At 35.9% G+C, this 12,825-nt stretch overlaps 1 protein-coding gene across 1 annotated transcript in view; it reads left to right on the top strand.

The window, feature by feature from the left end:
• Positions 1–12,825, top strand: part of Atr (ATR serine/threonine kinase) — an 88,208-nt gene that overhangs the window by 58,809 nt on the left and 16,574 nt on the right. The window contains exons 31-38 of the mRNA XM_032909981.1: positions 276–367; positions 589–766; positions 1,544–1,723; positions 2,651–2,810; positions 6,279–6,458; positions 7,491–7,633; positions 11,090–11,187; positions 11,896–12,128. Coding sequence (XP_032765872.1) covers positions 276–367; positions 589–766; positions 1,544–1,723; positions 2,651–2,810; positions 6,279–6,458; positions 7,491–7,633; positions 11,090–11,187; positions 11,896–12,128 — 1,264 coding nt within the window. The remainder of the gene's footprint in view (positions 1–275; positions 368–588; positions 767–1,543; positions 1,724–2,650; positions 2,811–6,278; positions 6,459–7,490; positions 7,634–11,089; positions 11,188–11,895; positions 12,129–12,825) is intronic.

Consider the following 12,825-nt stretch of genomic DNA (forward strand, 5'->3'; position numbering starts at 1 on the left):
CAGAGGTACACCTGTCCCTGCCTCTGAGTGCTGGGATTAAGGGTTATGCTGTCATGCCTGGCTTAATTTTTAAGAAATTAGTGGTAAATGTTCTTCAGCAACAAAAGACTAAAATCTTTTTGGTTGTTTTAGGTAATTACTTTGTGTCATACTGTGAAATACAATATAAATACAACAGCAGTAAATAAGTAAAATATCTAAACCTAGAAAAATATAAATGATGCTTTAAATGTAAATAGATTTCATGTAGTTGATATGCTTCTCTCTCTCAATAGGTCTGAATGGACAGATGAATTAAACACATACAGAGTTGAAGCAGCTTGGAAACTGTCACAGTGGGATTTGGTGGAAAACTACTTGGCAGCAGGTAAAATTACTTCTTAAAGCAGCTTTTCGTTGCTATAAATATTCCAACTTAGATATTTAGCAAATTCACAATTACTCTGGCCCATCTTATGATTGTCTGTTTAGTTGTTTGAAGTGGAACAGAACCATCCGATAAGTATTTCTTCTGACCTGTTATAAAACCAGCAAAACCGGCCGGCTCCTGGACCTGCTCATCACAGCATTTCTTGACTTGTTTTTCAGATGGGAAATCCACAACATGGAGTGTCAGACTAGGACAGCTACTGTTATCAGCTAAAAAGAGGGACACCACAGCTTTCTATGACACACTGAAACTAGTGAGAGCAGAACAAATTGTACCTCTCTCAGCTGCAAGCTTTGAAAGAGGCTCCTACCAACGAGGATATGAATTTATTGTCAGGTATTTTGGGGAATACCACTTTTATATTTCTCATTTATATAGGTCAACTAGGACAATTTTTACATGTAAATAATTCTTATAATATTTTTGGTATATTACTTAACAATATAAATTGACTCTCTTATTCTTTTTTAAGTATCCTAACATAGTCGTCTTTAAGTCTACTTATTCACTTGAGGAAAAAATGGTAAAAATAAATGCTATAATTTAATTATTGTTAAGTTTAAAAGCCAAATATAATTCTTTGTTAGAATTTATTATATTCCGTATGATATTCAATAATACCTTAGTGAAACCAGATATTGGATCACTGAACTTAATTTCATTCTGTAGCTACTCAGCTATGTTTGTTGTGCCTTCAACACTGAATCATAGACGCTGAGATAGATGACAGTATCATGGCTTCTATCACCTAGGAAAAATTAATTATCACTGTACAGGTTTGGTTTTTACTGTATTTACTATTTCAGGCCCTCTTACTTTACCAGTATTATATAAATATTATATTTTCATTTATAATGAATATTCTATTTTCATGTCGGCAGTAAACTTTAATTCTGATACATTTGAACTTAGTTTTTGTATCCTTCCTTCAGTTTAATTCACAAGAATTCAGGGATAACATCAAGGCACTGAATGTTTTAGTGTGAATGCATTGTTGTTTACACTTAATTTTAAAACGTGTTAAAAGTTTGTTTTTCATAGCAGATCTAAATGCATACTTCATATCTAAGGTTATTAAGACTGAATATTATATCATGTTCTGTCTGTCTTCAGGTTACACATGTTGTGTGAGTTGGAGCACAGCCTCAAACCACTTTTTCACAAGTTTCCAGGTGACAGTTGTAATGAAGACTCTCTGAACTGGGCAGCTCGACTAGAAATGACCCAGAATTCCTACAGAGCAAAGGAGCCTATCCTGGCCCTCCGGAGGGCTTTATTAAGTCTCAACAAAAGGTTGTTCATACTAACTTATAAAAAAAAAAAAGTGGGTTGTCTTAAAGTTAGTATCTTGTTCATACTTTCTTGGGGAGTATTTTTCTTTCTATATCTACATTTTCTGTTTTCAGTTCATAGGAATTCATTACATAGTTGAAACAAACCTAGACCATAATAATCGTTTTTGCTATGGACTGGAATGATTGCTCAGTCCATGGTTAAAAGCACTTGCTGCTCTTTCAGAAGACCAGGGTTAGTTTCTAGGCATTCACATGGTGGTTTAAAACCATCTCTAACACTAGTTCCAGGGGATCAGATACCCTCTTCTTGCCCCCATGGGCACCAGGAACACATATAGTGCACATATATATATAAACAGACAAAATACTTATACACATAAAAATTAATAACTAAAAAATTTTAAGATAAAGAGAAATTTTAAAATGTTTAAAGAAAATTTTAAAGAATCAGTTTTATAGCCAAGCATGAAGTTTCATACCTATAATCTCAGTATTCAAGCAGCTGACACAAGAAGACTTTAAATGTCCAGTGAACCTTCATAGAAGACCTGTGTTAAAAAAAATTGTGTGTATATTTTGCCTTTTAATTCTTTAAAATGTAACTAGCAAACATGTCTTGAGAGGTGAATACCAACACAAGTCAAGAAAAAAGTCTTATGCAAGGATAAATCTAAGTAGAGTGCCTGTCTATCGAGTATTAGATTTGGTTTTGAGTCTCGATACAAAACAAAACAAAACAAAACAAAACAAAACAAAACAAAAAAGCCCAGATAGACGTATAAGACACTGATGTACAGTTTGTTGTAGCTTTACAGAGTAAGAACTAAAATAGTACACTGAGAACGTTCTATGTTGGGGAAAGCTGTTTAAATTATTGAATATACTCACAAACATTATTTTTCTATGTTTTGCTATACTTTTTTAGGCCAGATTACAATGAAATGGTTGGAGAATGCTGGCTACAGAGTGCCAGGGTAGCTAGAAAGGCTGGGCACCATCAGACAGCCTACAATGCTCTCCTTAATGCTGGAGAGTCACGACTTGCCGAACTCTATGTGGAAAGGGCGAAGTGGCTGTGGTCCAAGGTACTGGCCAAGGGAACCTCGTCAGAAAATGTTCTGTTGGAACTGTACATGTCTACCAAAGTCCAGCTGGGAAAACCCTCAATCCAAATTCAGAACTCTTTCTCATTTGTCTTCATTCTCTAGTCTAGGTAGAAAGGCTGCTGCTGCTGCTTTTAGATTTATTTTTATTCATTTTATGTTTGTGAGTACACTGTTACTCTCTTCAGACACACCAGAAGAGGGATCTGATCCCATTACAGATGGTTGTGAGCCACAGTGTGGTTTCTGGGAATTGAACTTCAAACCACTGAGCCTTCTCTCTGGCCCTGAAGACTGCTGCTTGTATTCTGCAGTCCTCAAATAAAATACCTTCCTATTTTAAGTCTTATGGTAATGCTCTCTCAGTTTTCATCTGTCCTATATATTTCTGAGGAAAATGACCAGTTCTCACTATATTTTACTTTCTAAAGGTATATAGATATAAGTAGAAACTCCTGAGTATGTAATTCATAAATAATTATAACCTTCTCACTTAATGACTTTAGGAAATACTTTTGTGTGGACATGTCAGTACTACATGTTATCACCAGTCAGGAAAAGACTGAGCTTCAGAACAGACACTCCCAGCCCCCAGATTCCAACAATAGAAATAGGGGCTTTTAAAATATATGAAATACTTTCATAGTCACTAGTTTAGAGCTAATAGTAGACACAGCTTGTTTTGTAGTTAACATTTTTTTAGCTCTCTGTAATGCCAAATGTGATTGTAGAATCTTAGTGATGAGTAAGAGAGGACAGCAGAGATGTTACCTAGATGGACAGATGGGGAAAGTGGGGACAGAGCCTGTGTTAGATGACACAGGGTTAGTCTTTGTGTTGCCTAAACTCAATATTCCCAGAAAGGAATTCAGTAGCTAATAATACCCATTTCTCTTTTCACGTTGTTTATTTTTCTGAACAAGCCTCATTTCCATCCCCTTATCTAGAACAGATTTGGGCTTTTATCTTAACCTCTTCCTGCACCTTCACTTTCTACATCCAGTCTTAAGCTAAGCTTTTGCTCTTTAATTTTAGAAATGTTTTTTGAATCATCTCTCTCTCTCTCTCTCTTTCCTCCCATTTTAATTCATGCCATTATTTTCAGCACCTAACAATACACAACCCTCTTAAGATTCTCACAATTTCTTTGTTTATATTACTGTTGTCTGTGACCTTTCCAGAATACACTTGGAAACATACTGCTTGTTTAAAAGATTAAATTCTTCAAAATAGTCTTCATACATTTTGGATTAAGTCTGAACATTGGGGAAATACGCAAGTCTATTTCTGGTTGAGTGCTATCCCATCCCGTCAGCTTCTTTTGTCCCCATCTCACAAGTGCTTTATTTACGCTTCACCTAAAATGAGACTGCTGGAGCTAATCAGCTCATACTGGTTATATCCCAGTAAGCTCATTGCAAATTGAAAAATACCTTAAAGTCAGAAGTGCATTGATATCCCAAACATTGAAGTTTGGTAACAGTGTTAAATTAGTTCCTTTCTTCAGCTTTCCTTTCCCTGCTTTCCATCACTGAGGTCAACCTATGGCTGAAATCATTAAATGGAAAATCTCAGAAGTAATCCATAAACTATTACCACTGTAGTGATAAATTTAAAAAATATTTAAATATTAGATCACTACAGTGTTTTAATCTCTTACTGTACCTTATTCATAAATTCAGCTTCACTGTGGGTATATATATATTTGAGACAAAACCTAGCATCTAGGGTTTTCACTATTCACAGTTTGAGGCATCCAATGGCAGTCTTGGAAATACCTTTTGCAAATAAGGGGGATTTGCATACTGATAAGTATCAACTGTTTACTTTTATCCGTAAGTAGACAGGCATCTATGGCTTACTACCATTGACCAGGCACTGCTTGATCATAGATAATAATTTAAAGTATTGTTTCTGCCTGATGTAATAGTATAGGCCTGAAATTAAAGTACTTAGGAGAAGAGAATCAAAGACTTTCTGGTGTAAATAAGGAATTTTATGTCAACCAGGGTCATGTAGTGACCACATTCCAAACCCTCAGGTACCAAAATTAAAAGTGGTGCTTCTGGGGCTGGAGAAATGTCTGGTCATTAAAAATATTTGTTCTTGGAGACTGGAGAGATGGCTCAGCAGTTAAGAGCACTGACTGTTCTTCTAGAGGTCCTGAGTTCAATTCCCAGCAACCACATCATGGCTCACAACCATCTATAAGGGGATCAGATGCCCTTTCCTGGTGTGTCTAAAGATAGCTACAGTGTATTCACATTTAAAAAAAATATATTTGTACTCTAGCAGAGGGCCTAGATTTTACTCCCAGCATCCTGATGAAGTGACTTGAAATTGCCTGTCAACTCTAGTTCCTCTTCTGGCTTTTGAGTACATATGTACATATGTGACACACATACACACGTAGGCCCACATTTGTACACATAGAATAAAATCTTCCTAAAATACCATTTACTAAATTGTGTGCCAGAAGAGTTTCTACTTGTTCACCAAACTCAGATTTTTTTGTTTAAGATCAAAATCAGATTTTTTTCTTTTCAAACTACTGCTCTTGTGTGCGCTCGCTCTCTCCCTCCCTTCCTCCCTCCACCACCTCCACCTCCACCCCACCCCTGCATTTGCAAGACAGTGTATCCTTGTCCACCCTAGAATTAAGTCTGTAGATCAGGCTAGCCTTGAACTCACAGAGATCTGCCAGCCTCTGCTTCCCAAGTGTTTCTTGTTCTCTCTTACTTATTTGTATCTTTAGATAGATTTGGGTGACTTTCTTTATCCCTTCAAATACCCATCTATATTTATAAGTTATGACACTTAAACATGTTGGTGTTTTACATAGTTTGTTACCTCAGTTGATCATGAACTTCTTTTATTGTATTCTTTTTTTTTTTTTTTTTGGTTCTTTTTTTCGGAGCTGGGGACCGAACCCAGGGCCTTGTGCTTTCTAGGCAAGCGCTCTACCACTGAGCTAAATCCCCAACCCCTGTATTCTTTTTGTTTGGTTGTTTGGTTTTTTTCGTCGCGACAAGATCTAACTGTAGCTAAGACTGACCTTGAACTTGTGATCCTCCTATCTCCATCTTCTGAGTAGTACAAATATTATAAACAAACATCTTCATTCCCAATTAACTATGAACTTATTAAGCCAAAGATTTTAATTTATGGTTCATTGTTATTCCAAACCATCTAAATATTTCTTCAGTTCCTTGTACTTTAATTTTAAAATGAATGAGTAAACAAATGAATGATTAAAGCATTCTATATGAAATGAGTCAATGCTTCCTTAGATCTTTAATAAGGAGTGGTAGATAAACTTGAAATTACAAATGATTCAGTGAGTCAGAGATTCTTTTCCTCCAGAGTGCTTGGATTGAAGGTGTGTGCCAACATAGCCCAGCGAAGGATATATTTTAAATTAAAGACTTATTAATTGCCCTTTCATTTTAGGGTGATGTTCACCAGGCGCTTATTGTTCTTCAAAAGGGGGTTGAATTATGTTTTCCTGAAAATAAATCCCCAACTGAGAGTAAGCACATGTTAATCCATGGTCGAGCTACACTGCTTGTTGGCCGCTTTATGGAAGAAACAGCTAACTTTGAAAGCAATGCAATTATGAAGAAATATAAGGTATGTGTAATGTAAACCATTTTTTAATGGATTAAATGATTTTTAAGTCATTGAAGTATATATGAAGTGTATATGTATATGTACTCAGGAAAACTGACTTTTTCATAAATAAAGTTCATAAGTATATGGAATTACCACAAATGAATACATGCGTGAAACCACCATCCCAGGTTAGAAATTGTTGCACGGTGAATCTACTTCTGAAGCCAACTACCAAATCCTGAGATAGTATAGTGAGTATAGTCTCAATAGCCCAAAGAGGCTATTAATTAATATAGGGTACTAAAAAATAGGCTTCAAAACATGGTGCTATGTCATTTAGACATTTTGCAGGATGGGGTAATTAATCCCTTAACATCATAAAGAAATCAACTGTTTGTCTAAGTCAGAATCTTCTTTTTAGGGTGGGGTGGGCAATTGAAATCAGATCTTGCCTTGTATCTGGCTGGCTCAGTACTTAGTTAGGCAGCTCATACTAGTTTCAAACTCATGACACTTTTGAAAACCTCAGCAACCTTAATGCAACATGGTGAGACTTACCTATAAACAAACTAGTCACACTAAGCATAGGAGAAAGTGTAATTTCATGAGGCTAATATTCATGAATATAACCTGACCTATCACACTGGCATAGGTTATATGCAAGAATGTTCTTTTTGAGGTGGGTTTGGTTTGGGCGTTGGATTTACATGTGTTATTTTGAGACAGGATTTTACTCTGTATCCCATATTGGCCTGGAACTCACTTTCTGAGTATCTCAGATTCTATGTATCCCAGATTTGTCTCAAAATTTACTGAAATCCTCCTGCCTCAGCTTCCTGGGTGCTAGAATTAGAGGTGCTGTTTGCACACCTGGCAAGGAGTTTATCAGCATCATAACCGTTCTGATTGAATACCATGCATCAAACCAGTGTCACACACAACTTGAATTTGCTGTGATGAGGACTCTTAGTGTTTAATGACCTATTAGTACTTCATGCCCCAGCCTCTGGTAAGATCTGCTTAGATATGTAACACATGTCCTTTTCATAGGATGTGACCTTGTTTCTGCCAGAGTGGGAAGATGGGCATTTCTACCTTGCCAAGTACTATGACAAATTGATGCCCATGGTAACAGATAACAAAATGGAAAAGCAAGGTGATCTCATCCGATATATAGTCCTACATTTTGGAAGGTAAGTATGAAAACTTCATGTTTGAGATTTAAAATGGGATGAATGTTATCACATACCATAGCATAGTCAGGTTGTTTTCTGATTTACCACGCTTGGATTCATTGTACAATATAATTAGAATGTTTTTATTTTTCTTATGTTTAATTTATCTTTATTTTACATGTATGAGTGTTTGCCTACTTGCCTGCATGTATGTATGTTTACCATGTGCATGTGTAGTACTCCTGGAAGCCAGAAGAGGGCATCAGACTTCCCTAGAACTGGGTCACAGTTGTGAACTGCCCTCTGGGTGCTGGTAACTAAACCCAGGTCCTCTCTATAAAAGCAGCCAGAACTAAGCCATCTCCAATCCAGAATATTTTTCTTCATAGTTTTTTTCTTTAGTCTTAAAAAATGCCTTTTGTGTGTGTGGAGAAAAAGTTTACAGATATAGTTTTATTAAAAAAGGTGTATATAGTTACAGTTTTAGAAAATCAACAGTACTAGACTGTAGACATAACTCAGTAGTAGAACACTTTAACCAAAAAATATTTTTTTTCTCCATCTTTATTAAATTGGGTATTTCTTATCTACATTTCAATTGTTATTCCCTTTCCTGGTTTCTGGGCCAACATCCTCCTAACCCCTACCCCTCCTCTTCTATATGGGCTTCCCCTTCCCATCCTCCCCCCCATTACCACCCTCCCCCCAACAATCACGTTCACTGGAGGTTCAGTCTTGGCAGGGCCAAGGGCTTCCCCTTCCACTGGTGCCCTTACTAGGCTTTCATTGCTACCTATGAGGTTGGAGCCCAGGGTCAGTCCATGTACAGTCTTTAGTCAGCTGTTGTCTGGAAACAGTTGGCCCATACCCATAGTCCCAATACTCAGGAGGCTGTGACCGTCATTATTCAAATCACCATGTATAGTATTTCAAACTAAAACTTAATATATTTAATTGTTAAATTTAATGGTAATTGAGTATATTTTCCTAATCAAATCTAGTAAAACAACAAAAACCCAAAAAACAAAATAAGGACATTTATTTTGAAGTTATACTGAATGAAGAGCTTGTTTTTTTCTTATTTTGCTTTTGTATTTTAGAGATAGAGTCCTGCTCTTGAACTCATACCTTATCTCAGTGTTCTCAGTTCTGGGATTATAGGAGTCCGCCACCACATCTGTCAGGAGCCTGTTCTTGAACTAGGCAGAGGGTGAAATAGAGCTTTTTGTTTTGTTTGTGAGGTGGGGTAATACAGAGCCCAAGCTACCCTCAAACTCACTCTGTAGCTAAGCCTGGGCTTGACCTTCCTGATCCTCCTCCTATGGTTAGAATATAACTTTTAATTCAGATGCCGATACGTATAGATCTATGTGTATGTTTACGTGTATATAAATATGTATGATATAGTCATGCTTAGTAGTTATATGTGGCAATTTATTAATTTTTGAGTACATAATTCTTGTATTCATGTGCTATTACTTTCTAGTGAAGGACTCTGACTTAACAGCAATAAATTTATTAAAATTCCTTATTTTTCGGTTTTATTATTTCTCAGTTAAATATTACTTTTCAGTAATTAAAGCAGTATTTATCTGTTCCATATTAGAGTAACATTTAGCCAAATTTCATTTTCCTAAGGAAACTTCAATTTTTAAAAAATCCAAACTTAATTTCATCAATGTTTCTTGAGTTGTAGTTGCTAATAATTATAAATATTGTTGGTTTTCTTCATTGTGTTATTAAAGGAGAATTCATGGCTTGTTTATATTTTGAAATGGAATCAGAAACAAGAAAATTATTAATTGAATTTTTTTAAGGATAAACAATTTTTTTTAACTGAGTATATACAGGATATATCAGGCCCTTAGTATATAGAATGTACTCATTACATTTCTTAAATCATACTTCCAAGAAGGAAGGTATTTTTACATTGTTGGGTTTTTTTCTGTCGTTTGTTTCTTACTGTTTTGTTGTTGATGGGATTTTTGTGGGTTGGGATTTAGCTCAGTGGTAGAGCGCTTGCCTAGTAATCTTAAAGGCCCTGGGTTGGTCCCCAGCTCCAAAAAAAAAAAAAAAAAAAAAAAGAAAAAGATGGGATTTTGTTTGTGATAGGTTCTTGCCTATATAGTCCAAGCTGGCCTTTCAGTCATAGTTTCCTAAATGCTGGGATTATTAAAAACATAGCACCACTCTCCATTTCTACAGCATATTTATAGCTGTGATACTGCAAATTTGGGAATTTTTATACTAGTATTTAAAGGTTTTATTATCAGATTTCCCTGTGTGTTTTGCCTGTAGTATGTATGAATCTGTACTGTGTGTGCTTGGTGCCGATGAACATCAGAGAGGGCATTGGATCTTCGGGAAACTGGAGTAATAATGAGTGATAATAAACTACTATGTAGGTGCTAGAAATCCCAGGTCCTCTACAAGAGCAGCAAGTGCTCGTGAGCGCTGCACCATCTCTCCAGCCTCTGTATTTATATTTTTAAAGGAGTAAAAAATAGCTATTGAGATATACTCACTTGAATACTGGAATGTACCTTAAATAGTAGTTATTACTGCTTTGGTGTGAAGGTCCTCAACAAGTTTAATTATATACTTAATGAAACCTTAAATATATAAAACATTTAGATAATAGTTTATAATAGAACTTGTGTGTAGATATAAAAATGAATGATACAAATATTGTTTAAAAAAAAAAAAAAGCTTGCCTGCCAGGGACGCTATCATGATTACAAAGACTGAGGATCAGGAGGATGTATTTTCTCAGGCTGAGCTTAACCATTGTACTCTAGCTGTGCTATCACATGTGGTTTGTCCAAATGTGGGAGTGTCACTGCATGATTTGTGCACACTTCCCTGGGAATGGATGGAGATGAATATGCACGTACTACCAGCAAAGCAGACACATGTAAAGGTCCTGTACTTTGGGAAAGTCTGTGTTAAAACTCAAGGTACGGCCTTCACGATTATAAACATTATCTCCTTCTGCATCATCTGTAAAGGGGAAAAAACATGAAGAAAAATGTAGAAATGAAATCTCTCAGAAATAGAATGATTAGGCCTGAGCATTAAGCTTACTACCATGGAATACAACCTGAATACTTTAACAAGAAAAAATAGAAAGAGGGGAAGTAACCTACCGTGAAGAAATGCTAGTACCATTGTTTCAGGGACTAGGGCTATAGCACAGTAGGTGGAGCGCTCTCTTAGCATGCATGAAGCCCTGGGTTTGATAGGTGCGCCCTATACCCACCCATGCCTGTGCTCTCTAACTTAGGAGATAGAAGCGGAGGATTCGGGGTCTCATCCTCAGCTCACACAGAGTTCAGATCGATGGATAAGTAGATGATGTCATAGTTTTTATCAGAAAACTGCATATAACTGAAGTTTAAGCTTTTCCATTCTAGTTCATATAACCTACAGAAAACCTCTGTGGTAATTGTATTTCTTACTCATATATAATTGCAGATCTCTTCAGTATGGAAATCAGTTCATATATCAATCAATGCCACGAATGTTATCGCTATGGCTTGATTTTGGTGCTAAGGCATACGAATGGGAAAAAGGTATAACTTTATGTAAAATTTTTAAGGCACTAGGAAGAATTAGAACTTTGGTATAAAATAACATTTGGCACTACAGTTTCACTCTCTAAAAACCAGTGAATAATTTGATAATTAAAATATTTTATAATGATGTAAGAAACAAAAGTGGGGGGCTGGAAGGATGGTCCAACAGTTAGAGCACACACTGTTCTTGTAGCAGACCTGAATTTAATTCTAGTACCTATATCAAGTAGTTTACAACTACTTCTAACTCCAACTCCAGAGAGATCCAAAGTTTTTGTCCTCCACAGGTGTGTGCTTGGTGCATGTGTGTGTGCTACACCCACACAAACACAAGCATACTCTTGAAAAAAAATAAAAATTAATCTTATAAAAATAAGTTAAGTGTGACATAAAGGGAAAGATAAAACTATAGATTTAAAGTACTTGTAATTCAGGAATGGAAAGTAATAGTTTTTTCATTTCTTGATAGCTCTAATACTTTGAAAGATGTCGGTATACATACATACCATAAAACTTACAGCAGATGATGGAAACAAATGCCTCTTCCATGTAAATGCTTTTCCTGTCTACACAGTCTTGTCAGACAGCTAGCTCTGGGCATGCAAATGTTGTCTTTTTAAAGCTGTTTTATCAGGCTTATTTTTTCTGTGAAATGAATTGAAATACTGATGTTGTTTGTTTTTCCTGTCTTAAACTTGCCCTTAGGTGGTCGTTCTGATCGTCTGCAAATGAGAAATGATTTGGCAAAAATAAATAGTGTACTCACAGAGCACACAAATCGGTTAGCACCATATCAGTTTTTGACTGCTTTTTCGCAGTTGATCTCTCGAATTTGTCATTCTCATGATGAAGTTTTTGTTGTCTTGATGGAAATAATAGCCAAGGTCTTTCTGGCCTATCCTCAGCAAGCAATGTGGATGATGACTGCTGTGTCAAAGGTAATCATTAGTTAGCCACTTACTGTGTCAAGTTTTTTTTTTTTGGTTTTTTTTTTTTGTTTTGTTTTTTTGTTTTTTTTTTTTTTTTTTTTTCGGTAGCTGGGGACCAAACCCAGGGCCTTGCGTTTGCTACCACTGAGCTAAATCCCCAACCCTGTGTCAAGTATTTTTAAAGCAAGTATATAAATACAAATTCCAGGGTCCTGGCCTATATTGTTAGTAATTTTCCTATAGAGAGAAAAATTTACCTCGTTTAAATATTTTGACATACTTATCATATGAAATGAAGTTACCAATATGTGAAGATTAAAGACTTGAGTAGTGCTGTCTTTGTGAAGTTTTTATAATATAGCCACTTTTTAAAAGATTATTTTATGTGTATGCGTGTTTTACTTGGATGTATGGCTATGCACCATTTGCATGCCTGGTGCTCAGGCGTCAGGAGAGGAAGTGTTGATTCGCTGGAACTGCAGTTAAGAACAGTTATAAATTGCCATCAGAGTGCTGGGAGTTGAACCCAGGTCCTCTGTGAAAGCAAGTGCTCTTAATCACTGAGCCATCACTCCAGCCATGTGAAGTTTTAAGTGTTTTATTCCAAGATCTTGAAAATCTATTAGCGGGCATATACAAGTTGATTAGTATATTTAATGAGTAAATATTATAGAAAAGTTAGTATAAAGATAAAAGGAAAATTAAA

Source organism: Rattus rattus, chromosome 8 (assembly GCF_011064425.1).
Source record: "Rattus rattus isolate New Zealand chromosome 8, Rrattus_CSIRO_v1, whole genome shotgun sequence".
Lineage (NCBI taxonomy): Eukaryota > Metazoa > Chordata > Mammalia > Rodentia > Muridae > Rattus > Rattus rattus.